Source organism: Nelumbo nucifera, chromosome 5 (genome assembly GCF_055504915.1).
Source record: "Nelumbo nucifera cultivar China Antique chromosome 5, China Antique-T2T, whole genome shotgun sequence".
NCBI lineage: Eukaryota > Viridiplantae > Streptophyta > Magnoliopsida > Proteales > Nelumbonaceae > Nelumbo > Nelumbo nucifera.
This window is the reverse complement of record NC_142653.1, coordinates 4,817,585-4,830,006: the sequence shown is the minus strand read 5'-3', so window position 1 is coordinate 4,830,006 and position 12,422 is coordinate 4,817,585. Positions and strand designations below refer to the sequence as shown.

The following is a 12,422-nucleotide window of genomic DNA, read 5'->3' as shown; positions in this document are numbered from 1 at the left end:
TGGTTTTTATTAATGATTTCAAGGTTCTGGAAGGATTTGAAAAGTTTTTTTGTTACAGTGGAATCTGACTATCTAAGTTATGCTAACAGATCTCGTAACAATGTAGCCCTAATTCTCTTTTGCTTTTTGGGACCTTGTACTAGATTTATTTTTTTTTGGATTTTGAGAGAGGGGAGAAAGTTGGTTCCTAATGATCAAGAATCTCATGTTATTTTTTCAAATTTATATGGGAATTAAGTAAAGTTTATTTTTCTGAGTATCACCGATCTTTTTTGTGGGTGGGTGATCAAGAGGCCTTGGTTGCATCACCATTGGAATGAGAGTGGGGTAAAAAAGCGGAGGAAGAGAAAAAAAAAAAAACAAAATGAATAGCAATGGTGCACTGGTTCCGTTGCAAAAAACAAGGGAGGTTTGTGTTGGCTTATCCAAAATTTCAATGGAGGTTTTTGTTGAAGTAAAACTTGAGGGGAGATTTTTATGATTGTCAGAAACCCTAGGGGAGGTTTTTATATTTTACCCTAATAATAATAATAATAATAATAATTAGTAGTAGTAGTTGTTGTTGTTGATTAAATGATTATGTAAATAAAAAAAGGGAAATTTCCTTATTAATACCTTATATTTTGGGCCTAGTGCCACTTTGGTTCTCGAACTTTAAAATGCGACAATTCAGTATAATAATAATAATAATAATAATAATTAGTAGTAGTAGTAGTAGTTGTTGTTGATTAAATGATTATGTAAATAAAAAAAGGGAAATTTTCTTCTGAGTACCTTGTATTTTGGGCCTAGTGCCACTTTGGTTCTCGAACTTTAAAATGCGACAATTCAGTATTTAAACTTTCAAAGTGTGTGAATTTAATAATCATCCTTAATAAATTATTAACTAACCGTTAAGTGGCATTTGAAAAAGACACAAATTCCCTTTGAATGTCATCTAATTTTCTTTATCAATAATCCAAATATTAATAAAAAAATGAACAATCTCAAATTATTGCATTTTCTATTAAACAAAGTTGGGGTCATCAGAATGCCTATTGAAATACGAATGCACATTTTTTGGATGGAAGGTGTGACCCCAACTTTTTTGAGTGAAAAGTTTAGAATATGGATCTGTTCATTTTTTGTCTATGTTTTAATGAATGATAACGAGAATCAGATCACACTCCAAAGACATTTGTATTTTTCCAAATGCCACTTAACAGCTTATTAAGAGCTGGGTAATAATAGGTATTAAACTGATAGACTTTAAAAATTCGGATAGTAAATTATCGCATTTTAAAATTGAGGACGAAAATGTTAGTAAGCCCAAAATAAAGGATGTACGTCAGGCGCTACGATGGTCGAGAGAAACTGGCGAATGGCAATTTGAATCTGCTTGCTAAAGATGGAATGAAATCTGCGGATGAACTTTGCCACCTTAACCCGTTTTAAAAAGGATTTCCAGTTTAATTGCTTGTGGCAAGAAAAAGCCCAACTTCTCTAATATAATAATGGTTAGTAAAACCAATGAATTAATCCCTTATCTTAAACTAATCATTTTTAAAAAGGAATACGGGTTGAACTTTGTGTTTAGACTTTAAACAAAAGAGACAGACGTGGGTTGTTATCAGATGACAACTGTATTGACTACTGATAGTAAACTCCTGGAAACCCCATGTGGAGTCGCTTCTGTTTTCTTCTGCTGGTTCTGGTTCTGATCTGAAGTACATGCATTCTGTATCCTTTCCATTTTCTGCTAATTATTGAATGAAGCTCTCTTTTATCTGTATAGTCTATTGATAATTTGACAGTAGAATGTTTGTTTGTTTCTCTTCTCTTTTTTCTTTCTCTTCTCTCCCTCTCTCTCAATCGTAACTATGCACATATAAGCTTCAAATCCCTTCTCTCTCTTTCTCTGGTTTGGTTTGATTTGGCCATGAAAGAAGAATAATTAGGATTTAGGAAAGATTTACCGAGTGAGCACGATAGGGAACAACTTGGCCCGACGAAGAAGAGAGATTTACCGTGGAAGATGGAAAATCTGTTTTGGCGATTCTCTTCTCAACTTCCCAACATCCGCTATGGAAAAAGTTGAAAAAACAGAAATAAAATGATGGACATTAATTTGAGGGCGAGGGCGAGGATGCCTTTCTAGCTATAAGTTCAGCTAAGGTCCAAGTCTCATCGGGTACTCAAACGGATTCGGATGTAATATGCACGTTAGTTAAGCATAATGAGTGAGTATGTAATAGTTGTGTGACATGTTTTAGTTAATGTGCCTTTCATCTAAAGTTTTTGTTCTATTAGACGAAAATTAATTATTATTTTTGTCAAAATAATTAAAAATAAAAAACAATTAAAAAGGAAAACGTAAATGAGTCCTAATTAGGTTTTTCTTTTATATTGTTTTTATTTTTAATTATTTTGATAAAGATAAAAAAATAATGGATAATTTTCGTCAAACAAAAACATTTGGATGAAAGACACATTAACTAGGACATATATCATACAGCTATTACATGCTCACTCATTGTATTTACCTAACATATCTACTACATCCGTATCCTACTCAAACACAGTATTGAAATTGAAGAATGAAGAGGCAGAGAATGAACCATTTCAGGTATCATAAAATTCCACGGGTGCAGGTTAGGCCATCAGGTGGATAAACAAGACAGGTTTTGTATGCTATGAAACAGGTTGTTTCCCAATTACAGATCGCATCTATGCCTTACAGCATATCCCTATCGTGTATTAAGAACATCTACAATAACGAGTACATGAGATGTTCTCAATATATGGTACGATGTGTATGTGGGGCGCATGCAGATGTGAATTCCCCAAATTACTAATGTTCCAATTAATTCAAAACGTCACACCTGTTGGGCAAGTTACACTATAGTAGCAGAAATGAATGTAAAACCAATCCCAGGACAGTAAGAACCTTTCTCCCAAATTTGTGTGTCAAAATGGGTTTACCAACAACAATAATAACAAGTAAACAATTCAGCCAAGTAACAGAAAAACAAATAACAATCACCACACAATAGCACACCAGAATTTTTACGTGGAAAACCCCAAAATCAGGGAAAAACCACGGGACTTGTGGTTCGTAAAAGTCTTCCACTAATTCAGAAATTAATGGGTACAATAGTCTTCTCCAATTGCAACTAGAGGCTTATAAACATCAAGGAAATAATCCTTGGCTCACAAGAACAACATTAACATCACCAAATGCAAGGTGGATACAACACAAACATAAGTTTAGATCTCACCAAGTTGCTATAAATTTGAATTGAAAAGTAGAGAAAAAGAAGAAGATTCACCAAATCTGAACTAGAGTGGGATTCTTAACTCCAAGAACGGGCTTGAAAGGCACCTCCGAACTTGATCTTGAATGGAACAAGAGCCAACTTTTTCATCTTCTTCACAAAACTCAAAGAACCAGAAAAACCTTTTTTGTTTCTGTGTTTTTTTCCTGTTCTGCTTCGTTCTTCTCTGTTCGGTGATTACTAATTTGACGCCAAGAAAAAGAACTGAAATGTGGTAACCTTTCTACCACTATTCGGCTCCCTTTTTTTTAGGGAGCAAATAAAGGTGGGGTGGGCCCCTCCATATGGGTTGGACCCACACCCAACAACACCACGACTCATCCATGTTTTGTAAGATTTCTAATCAAACAAGAGTTGATGAACAAGTCAAGTCCAGCCCATGTGGATGGATGATGGACGGCTAGGGGTGGCAACGAGCCGAGCTTTTTACGAGTTGTTCGAGCTCAGTTCGTGAAAAGCTCGGCTCGGCTCGGTTTCAACCGAGCTCGAGCTTGAGCTCAATACAGTAGTTCGATTATTAAACGAGCTAAGCTCGAGCCTATTAGAGCTCGGCTCGTAAAGCTTGCGAACCAGCTTGAATATATAATAATAATAATAATAATAATAATAATAATAATAATAATAATAATAATAATAATAATAATAATAAAATTATAGAAAATAATATATATAATAAAAATATTATAATTTTTAAATATAAAATAAAAAAATATTATATATGATTTTTATTTTTATAAAATATTTTTAGAAAATTTAAAACGAACGTGCTCGAGCTTATAAACTTTCGACTCTACCCGAGTTTGAGCTCAAGGTTATGGCTCAAACCGAGCTCGAGCTCGAGCTCGAACTCAAACCTTATAGAATAGTCTCGAACCAAACTCGAACCTGGTACTATTCGACTTAGCTCGGCTCGAATCCACCCCTATGGACGGCCAATGGCCATATAATGATATAGAGGCAGAAAATTTAACTAGCATGCAAAGTCGTATTACAAGTAGAATTTAGAAACAGGCAATTTTTCTAAATAGCTTTATGGTTTAGTTAATGGTTCTACTCTTATTATTTACATATGGTTTTAGACTATCTTTAAGTTTTTTTGGTAATTGTTTAAACCTTTTTGTCATTAACGCTCATTAATAGAAAGACAAAAATATTATTTTATTCATTATTTTTCTTTAAATTTTTAAAATGAAACAAGAAAAAGGAAAGAGAATACAGATAGACAGCAGAGAAGATGATCATTGCAAATAACAACGATAATTTTTGCATTTAAATCTGACACGTGATAATTTTGACTCGAGCTCAAGGTTCTGAGCTCGAACCTTGTAGAATAGTCTCGAGCTGAACTCGAACCTAGTACTATTTCACTTAGCTCGGCTTGAATCCACCCCTATGAACGGACAATGATTATTTGAAAGCCAATATCGTAACTAATCGACGGACTTGTCACTTCCCTCAGTTTTACATGCTATGATAGCAACACCACAATAAAGGGTCAACAACACAATATAAGATATTCTATAACTATATATATATGACTCTTCAAACATGGTGAGCAGGATAAACTAACTTGTTTTCTGCTGTGTGTCTCTAGCTATTTAACTTCACTCGATCTTATCTTCTTAACATAACACCTAAGGAGATTCTATCCAAATAAAAAAAAAAAGATAAAATGCTTGCAAAAAAATATCTAACAATGGATAAATACAAAGCCTACGAATCTAAACAGTGGTGATCCAATGGGTGCTCTCTCTCAACGTTCACAAATTTTCCATTTACTTAATGCCTAACACCAATCCATTTCTATTTTCTAATGTTTATATATGTTTCTGACTTGTATGCATGGCTCAAAAACACCCAAGGAGACCTTAGGGGATTGACATCACTCTCTCTTCAGCATCTCCCAATTCACCGTTGGTTAATTCACTGCTGTTGTAACTTGTAAGGGTTTCTGAAAACAGTTCATATGTTTGTTTACTATGCAAATTTTGGCTACTCTTTGTTTTTGGGTTTCACTGTGCAGGGGAAATGAAATTGAAAGTAAAATAATGTAATCCTCATTTTATACATAAAAAATAAAAAAGTAATTTGTATTAATATTGAGATGCAAAATTTGCAGTTATGTGCAGATTTTGTATCAGGTCCCACCATGTAAATCTGAAGAAAGTACTTACAAAGTTACTTATCACTCAGTAATTGAATGCCAACCCCCCCCCCCCCAGAGATTGATTGAAATTTGAAAGGCTATTTCTAATATACTGGATTGTAGTTTATTTGAAAATTGCCGATTGAGAGGAAAAGAAAAGAAAAGAAATATGCTGACATAAACATTCAAAAGAAATCATTGTAACAAATCATTTACAATCTTACACCAATGAATGTTGACCACACAGAATTAACAGAGGAAGTTGAAGTCAAACAAAAAAAAAAAAAAACTAATTTGTTGGGGAAATTTCGATCGAATCAGAAAACTGGACAGCCGTGGACTTCAATTCCTTTCTGCGTGGGGCAAGAGGCCAAGGGGCAGCCATCAAGGTTGCTTCCCCACCAATCGAGGCTAACGTGGTCCATCCCCAAGCACAAATACAACAAGACCCCCATGAAGGCCAGTCCTGCATCAAGTGCGCCAGAAAGCACATAGTTGTGCCGTCGCCACCAGTCACGGTGGTACCGGTATACAATAAAGCCCGAGACGAATCCTATTACGATCCAACTGGTGTAGTTGACGGCCGTGGCCGGAGGCATGCTGGCGGTGGCACCTAGGAGAACCGGCATGGTAATGAGCTTAATCCAATGCCTGTGAGGGAAGGCCTTGTGTGCAACCCAAACTAATATAGGAGCAACGGCACCGACTAAGAAGAACCAGTTGATGGCTGAGTAGTGACCAAGATCTCCAAAAATTCTGCGTGGCCCTATCAGGCCCCAAATGACCGAAGCATCGTAGAATACATGGTCGCTCGGGCAGGTCCATGGGCTGCCGGCTGGAAGTAGGGCTCTGTCACAAATGTTTGGAATGGAACCCATTAGCCACCATGCTGTTCCCAAGTGTACCACTGCAGAGACTAGAGTTCCCACAACCTGATCATGTAGTTCAACTTTAAAATAAGAAAAAAATAAAACAGACGTCTGAACTTAGTAAAACTGAGAGTGTTAAACTGTTTTTCACTTTTTATTGCCATTTTCCTTTTGCATCAGATTAAAGCAAAGTAGGAGCAGAAAACAAAACTTTCACCATAAATGGAGTGATAAACAAAGCTTTCTCTGTAAGAGATGCTAAAATAAATATATGGCTGAAGCCTGAAGTATCAGCCGTATGGAAAATTTTCTGTCCATTTTACAGAGAAATTTAGTGCAAGACAAAACCAACCTGCGCCATAAACATGTCTCGTGGTGGAATCTTCATGTAATGCCCAAGCTTGAAGTCTTGTAAGAATGTGATCCCCTGTTTCATGCTGATGTTCCCATAGACCTTAAAGCATATATTGGCCACTGGACGTCCAGGGTACAGATACCCAATTATATACTCTGTAATGACATTTAAGGCTGGTGTCTGTCCAGAGAGTTACAGTATAAACAAAGTCAGAGAACCACAAGGTTGTCAACTGCAGCAATCAAAAACAAGAATACACTGTGTTGTAAATTCAACCTGGTTTGTGGTTGCAGTGATGACTCCAATGGGAAGAGTAAAGAAAATGGCGAGGGCGCATGCTAATAAGACTCCCCACCATGGTAGCTGAAGCTGATCATTGTAGTATTGACAAGTGAAGATTGTGGCAGCAATGTTTAGGCAGAGAAGGCATATGAACCACCACTGCGGGACTTGTTTGTACTTCATCATGAGTCTGGTGTGGATGTCCATCCCCTGCTCTTGGAAAGCTGACTTGCTCAGTTGCCATATTTCTCTGCATCATCCATGTATTTATTATAAGCAAAGATGCTATAAAAGCTATTGGAGGGGTTGATTCTGTTTGAGAATATTAAAACTAATTAGTTACCTCCCATGAAAGAGGAAGACATGGACAACTGTGGCAGTGAGACAGGCAAAGCCAACGCCATAAGTCATTGTGAAGAAAGCGCTGAGATATAGAGGCCCCTCGCGCTCGTATGCTTTGATATCAAGCTGAAAATTGGGATCTATGATAGCTGAGATGTTATATCTTTGGCCCGTAGATGTGAATAGGTTATCAGAAAATACGGGGAAGCTCTTGGACTTGTAAAGATTGAGCCAGTAAGCAATTGGAGTGATGACATATGTAATGAGGACGAAGCCCATAGCAACGTTGGCGGTAGCAAACCATGGACTAGCGAGTGGGCTCCCAAGGTAGGAGGAGATGCTGGACCAATCAAAACCCAAGGCCCCAAGCCCCAGCCCATGGAGTCCTGAACCTAACTGTTGGGCCAAGATGGAAGCGGGGAATATCCAACATATCCAGGAGAGGGAGGTGAGCATGGGGAAGAGATAGCCGGGGAAGACATAGTAAGCGAAGCTGCACATGAAGGCTACAAGGAAGAATTGGTTCCGTGTCAATCCACCTTTGGGCTTCTGCTCCTTCTCATGCAATGCCCTGTGATTTTTTTTTTTTTGTGTAACATTTCATATTACAATTTACAGCCGTTGAAATAGAATTTTGATGATGATGATGAACATGTGCATTCACGGGAGGTGGAATTACAGTGTAGATACAGCATATAAAAGCCATCGATGGGAATGCCACCGTGACGGACAAGAGGTAAAAGTAAAACCGCTAAAACTTCCTTCTTTTTTTTTTCGTCTTGCCATTTGGCATCTTGTGACGGATAGTGCCCGTGATGCTAGAGCAACATTACTTTCAAGTAATTTATTGATCATTATATACGCAGGACAACTGGGACAACTGACTGACTGAGGAGTGTGGTTAGTTGTCAGCATGTGGGTAAAAGGTTTTGCTTTGTATAAGGACATCCTCCGCCCTTTATTGTATGTGGACGTGTTCTTGGGTCCGATGGGGGAGGTAGCTATCAGGTATCTTACCTGGTTCCATATACAGCAGATCCAGATCCAGATCCAGATCTAGTCATCCAGCCCAGGAGACCTGGACGAGCATGGTGATATGATGATCTAAAGCCATTGCTCCTTTAAAAAGAGGAAAACGTCCGATTCACGGTCGGCGATAAAGCCACGTCTCCTTAATTTTGAAAAACTTTCTACCTTTGAGTGAATTGGTTTTAAGTGGAGCTCCTTCTATCTGACAAGAGCGAAAGTCAACTTACGGAATTGGAGGCTGGTCTGAAGAGAATTTACACGGTACACAGAAGACATACCTGAAGAGAGATACCTGAACTAGATTATGCGGCCACCACATCGCCGCCGGCTCCACCAGGTACCGTCGAAACAACCCCGCCCACCCAAACCCCAAAACCTATATACCATATTCAAGAGCTGAGAGAAGAAAGAGATTGAATTTGAACTTCAGAGATTGAAAGAAGAAGAGAGACACCTGTGAGGTTATGACAACGAGCAAGGAAACGAGGAAGGTGAGATTCTTCTTGTAGAAGAGTTTAACAGCACTGACGATGTGAATAGCGTAAACATTCCCTGCTCCCGAGTTGGCAAAGATTGTAATCAGTACGTGCTCCTTAATATTGAATGGCCCGGGATTCAGTGTAAATTCCCATCGGCTCTTCTTGAAGAACACCCGATCCGTGATGGTTGATGCCATCAGGTGTCCAAGCGGCACCACGGCTATCTGTGCTGATATCGACGTGATCGACAATGGCTCCTTTCTGTACCAGAAGAATTGATTGAGGAACGACAGCAGCGCACATGCTAGTGTTCCCAAAACCCACATCCGGAAGGTCAAAATGGGGAGGGTGGGGTCGTCGGTGATCGGTACTGTCAAAGCTACCTGCTCGATGGGAGAATTGTCGACACCGAAATCCAAGGAGTTTCGTTGTTCCTCTTCCGAGCATGGTGCGCTCGAGCTGGAATCCTTGTTTCCTTTCCTTGGAACTGCACGTTTATATGTAACCAAAAATATACGTTTGCTTCTCACTTACAGAAGAAGAGAACAATAACAGAAGAAAAGGAAGAGGGATCTTACTGAGGGGGTTCCTTATTTCCTCTGCACCTGCTGATTCCATCACTTCTTATCTCCCTCTTTTCTATAAAAGATTCAGGTCAGCCCCAGAGGCAACAGTCTTTGATGCGGAGAAATAGGATGAAAGAAAAACCTCTCTTGCCTCACTGCGAAAAACACTTAAGAAGAGACGCCACAAATGATTTTATGTTCCACCACATCCGCTGCGATCCTTTGTGAATCCCCAATGGAAATTAAAAAGCAATCCACCTGAGTTTTGAATTTATTTCCATCAGTGACCATTCGATAAGCCCCTCAAATTATCCCACGTCTCCACGGACCGGATTTTTTAAACTTGTGTAAATTTATTAAACTACCCTTATAGTTTAATTAATTCACTAACGCTATCCCTACACAATTGACTAATACTTTTTTTACCATTTGTGTATTATAACTTTTAAAAATACCCAATTTACCTTTGTTATAACTTCGACACCAGCATCTGCATCAATGTTCTGTTTTTTATCCACCCATGATGTTCTTGTTTTGACAGGCATTGATGAGAGAATCCAATTCGTTCTTGGATCCTCGAGTGTAAACCGCAGAGGAGGCTTTCAGTTCTGAAGGGTCGCATCGGATGTAGTTCCAACTGCAATAATCGGTTGATTTTCCAAAGAATTCCTTTGTTAGCTAGAGCAATCATTCCGACTATAGCAATCGATATTGGGATTACACGCAACAATGATAGCTCTCTCGATACCTCTTTCTCTACTTATTTTCCTCGTGCACGTACAAATAATACATGGGAGAGAAACATAAGACTAGTTTGTTTTCTCTTTTAACTCTTATCTCTTAAGAGTAATATTTTAATTTAAGAGAAAAATAGTTATTCCTTTTCTCTTATCTTTTAAAATGCAATCATATAATTTTTATTTTTCAATGATTCTCTCCAAAAAGATAAATAAAAACTCTCAAAAGTAAAATCAAAATGAATTCATAATTCAAAACAACATTCAGAGTTCAATGGAAAAAAAAAGTCACAAATACCAATATACTTCTTAATATAATTATTGCACTTTCAGATATCAGACTTAAAAACAAAGGAGCAAGCCCCAATTATATTGTCTACCACACAGAATGATGGAAAGAGGAGTCGACTCGACCACAGTGCCCCTGCTGCCCCCTACCCCATGCCCATACATTCTTCTTTTTAAACTGGGTTGACTTCACTTCTGCAACTGCAAGGCAGAAGAGTGGAGATATCAGCTCCGACAATGAATCGAGTGACAACGACGACGACTTCATTCTGAGCAATTCTGAGCAAGAAAAAGACGAAAAAGCAGAGCGGTTCGCCGCCATTACTTGGATGCCTGATTCCCTTGCTTTCAGTGCGACGTGGTGAACAATGTTGTCCACTAAACTGTCTCCGGCCAAGTAAATGTGAACTTTGGACTCCTTCCCGCTCTGAAGCCAAGGCCTAGAGTTAACCCATTTGAGAGCTAACCACCCATCCTCATAAGTACATGGATACCGGTTCTCTGGCGAGCAACGATAGTTGACAGACACCACGACGACGTTGCAGATGCCCACAAGCCGGCGGCAGAGTGTATCGTAGATGGAACTGTTAGCGGACGAGTGTGCGGAGCTACCACAGTGGAAGAAAATTATGACGGGGACGACCTCTACATCTTCAAAACCCATTAGTTTTCTTGGTGCCATCTCTGGTTGCATATCTGGAAGATGGACCCCCTGAACTGTCTCCGACCAAGTAAATGTGAACTTTGGACTCCTTCTCGCTCTGAAGCCAAGGCCTGGAGTTAACCCATTTGAGAGCTGCCCACCCATCCTCATAAGCACAAGGATATCGGTTCTCTGGAGAGCGACAATAGTTGACAGACACCACGACGGCGTTGCAGATACCCACAAGCCGGCAGCAGAGTGTGTCGTAGATGGCACCGTTGGCGGACGAGTGTGGGAAGCTACCTCCGTGGAAGAAAATTATGACGGGGATATGGATCATAAATATTCAAAACCCATTAGTTTTCTTGTTGCATATCTGGAACATGTATCATAGATCTGAGATTTGAGTCGAGAGAACCAAAATAAATTTGGGTTTTTTGGGTCCTATATGCCTGTTAGCATCATCTAATCGAACCAGAAGACTGAAATCGGCCCCAAACTCAAACCGAGTAAAAGATACCTAATCTGACTCGCGTTCTTTTGGTTTTGGTAAATCATCTTTTTCTGTTGATCAAAGATTACTCTAATGAATTTTTTTTTTGGGTACAGATTAATCTATAAAATTTTCCGAGGTAGATTTGAGTATGGAGATAAGCCTTGGCAATTTGAAAAAGGTGTCAAAAGTTTTATTTTGAAAGTTTAAAAGAATGATGAAAAAATAGTTTTTTTAATCATTTTATTAACGTACAAAGAATGTATTAGTCAATTGTCAGAAAAAGTAGGGGATAGGCGAATAGCATTAGTCAATTTTCAAACAATAAGAATATACTTAATCAATTCACTAAACCATAAGGATAGTTTAAAAAATTTACCCTTTAAACTTTGATCGTTGGTTGGATTTCTAAGACTGATCCAATGGCTTTGCTGAGTTTGAGGCTCTAGTTTAATGGTATAGATCTTTTGCCAATAAGTAGTTTTTAAACCTAATCTCTCTCTCTCCTGTGTTCACTGCAGATTTATTATATACTTGTTTGCGTAGTTCAGCTGCTCATCGAGTGGAGATTACCCATTTTTTTTATTTGATACGATCACTCAAAATGTACAAAAGTTTTGTAAAATTTGCCTTGACGCATAAAGAAAAAAGGGTGTAAACAGTAAACATTCTTTGTTCAGCCTCAAACTAAAATCTAATAATTTCTCAACACAAGTTGCACAAGTGAAAATCTCTCAATAGGAAAATTGTGATTTTCAAATTTAGATGTCTTTTTAGGGGGGTTGTTTTTTTTTTTTTATTTTGAGAGGGGGAAATTAATGAATAGGATTTTGATTCCCGTTGACCAAGAATCTCATGTTTATTTTTTAGATTAATGTG

General features: G+C 38.3%; 1 protein-coding gene across 1 annotated transcript; it reads right to left on the bottom strand.

Moving 5' to 3' along the window:
- Window positions 1–5,615: 5,615 nt before the first annotated feature.
- On the bottom strand, window positions 5,616–9,663 carry LOC104590038 (oligopeptide transporter 7-like). The gene is made up of 7 exons (XM_010248552.3): window positions 9,395–9,663; window positions 8,792–9,303; window positions 8,616–8,713; window positions 7,310–7,879; window positions 6,961–7,216; window positions 6,682–6,864; window positions 5,616–6,392 (listed from the first exon to the last, which is right to left on the bottom strand). Exons 1-7 carry the CDS (start codon window positions 9,432–9,434, stop codon window positions 5,778–5,780), a joined length of 2,274 nt encoding a protein of 757 aa, XP_010246854.1. The 5' UTR covers window positions 9,435–9,663; the 3' UTR covers window positions 5,616–5,777.
- Window positions 9,664–12,422: the final 2,759 nt, after the last annotated feature.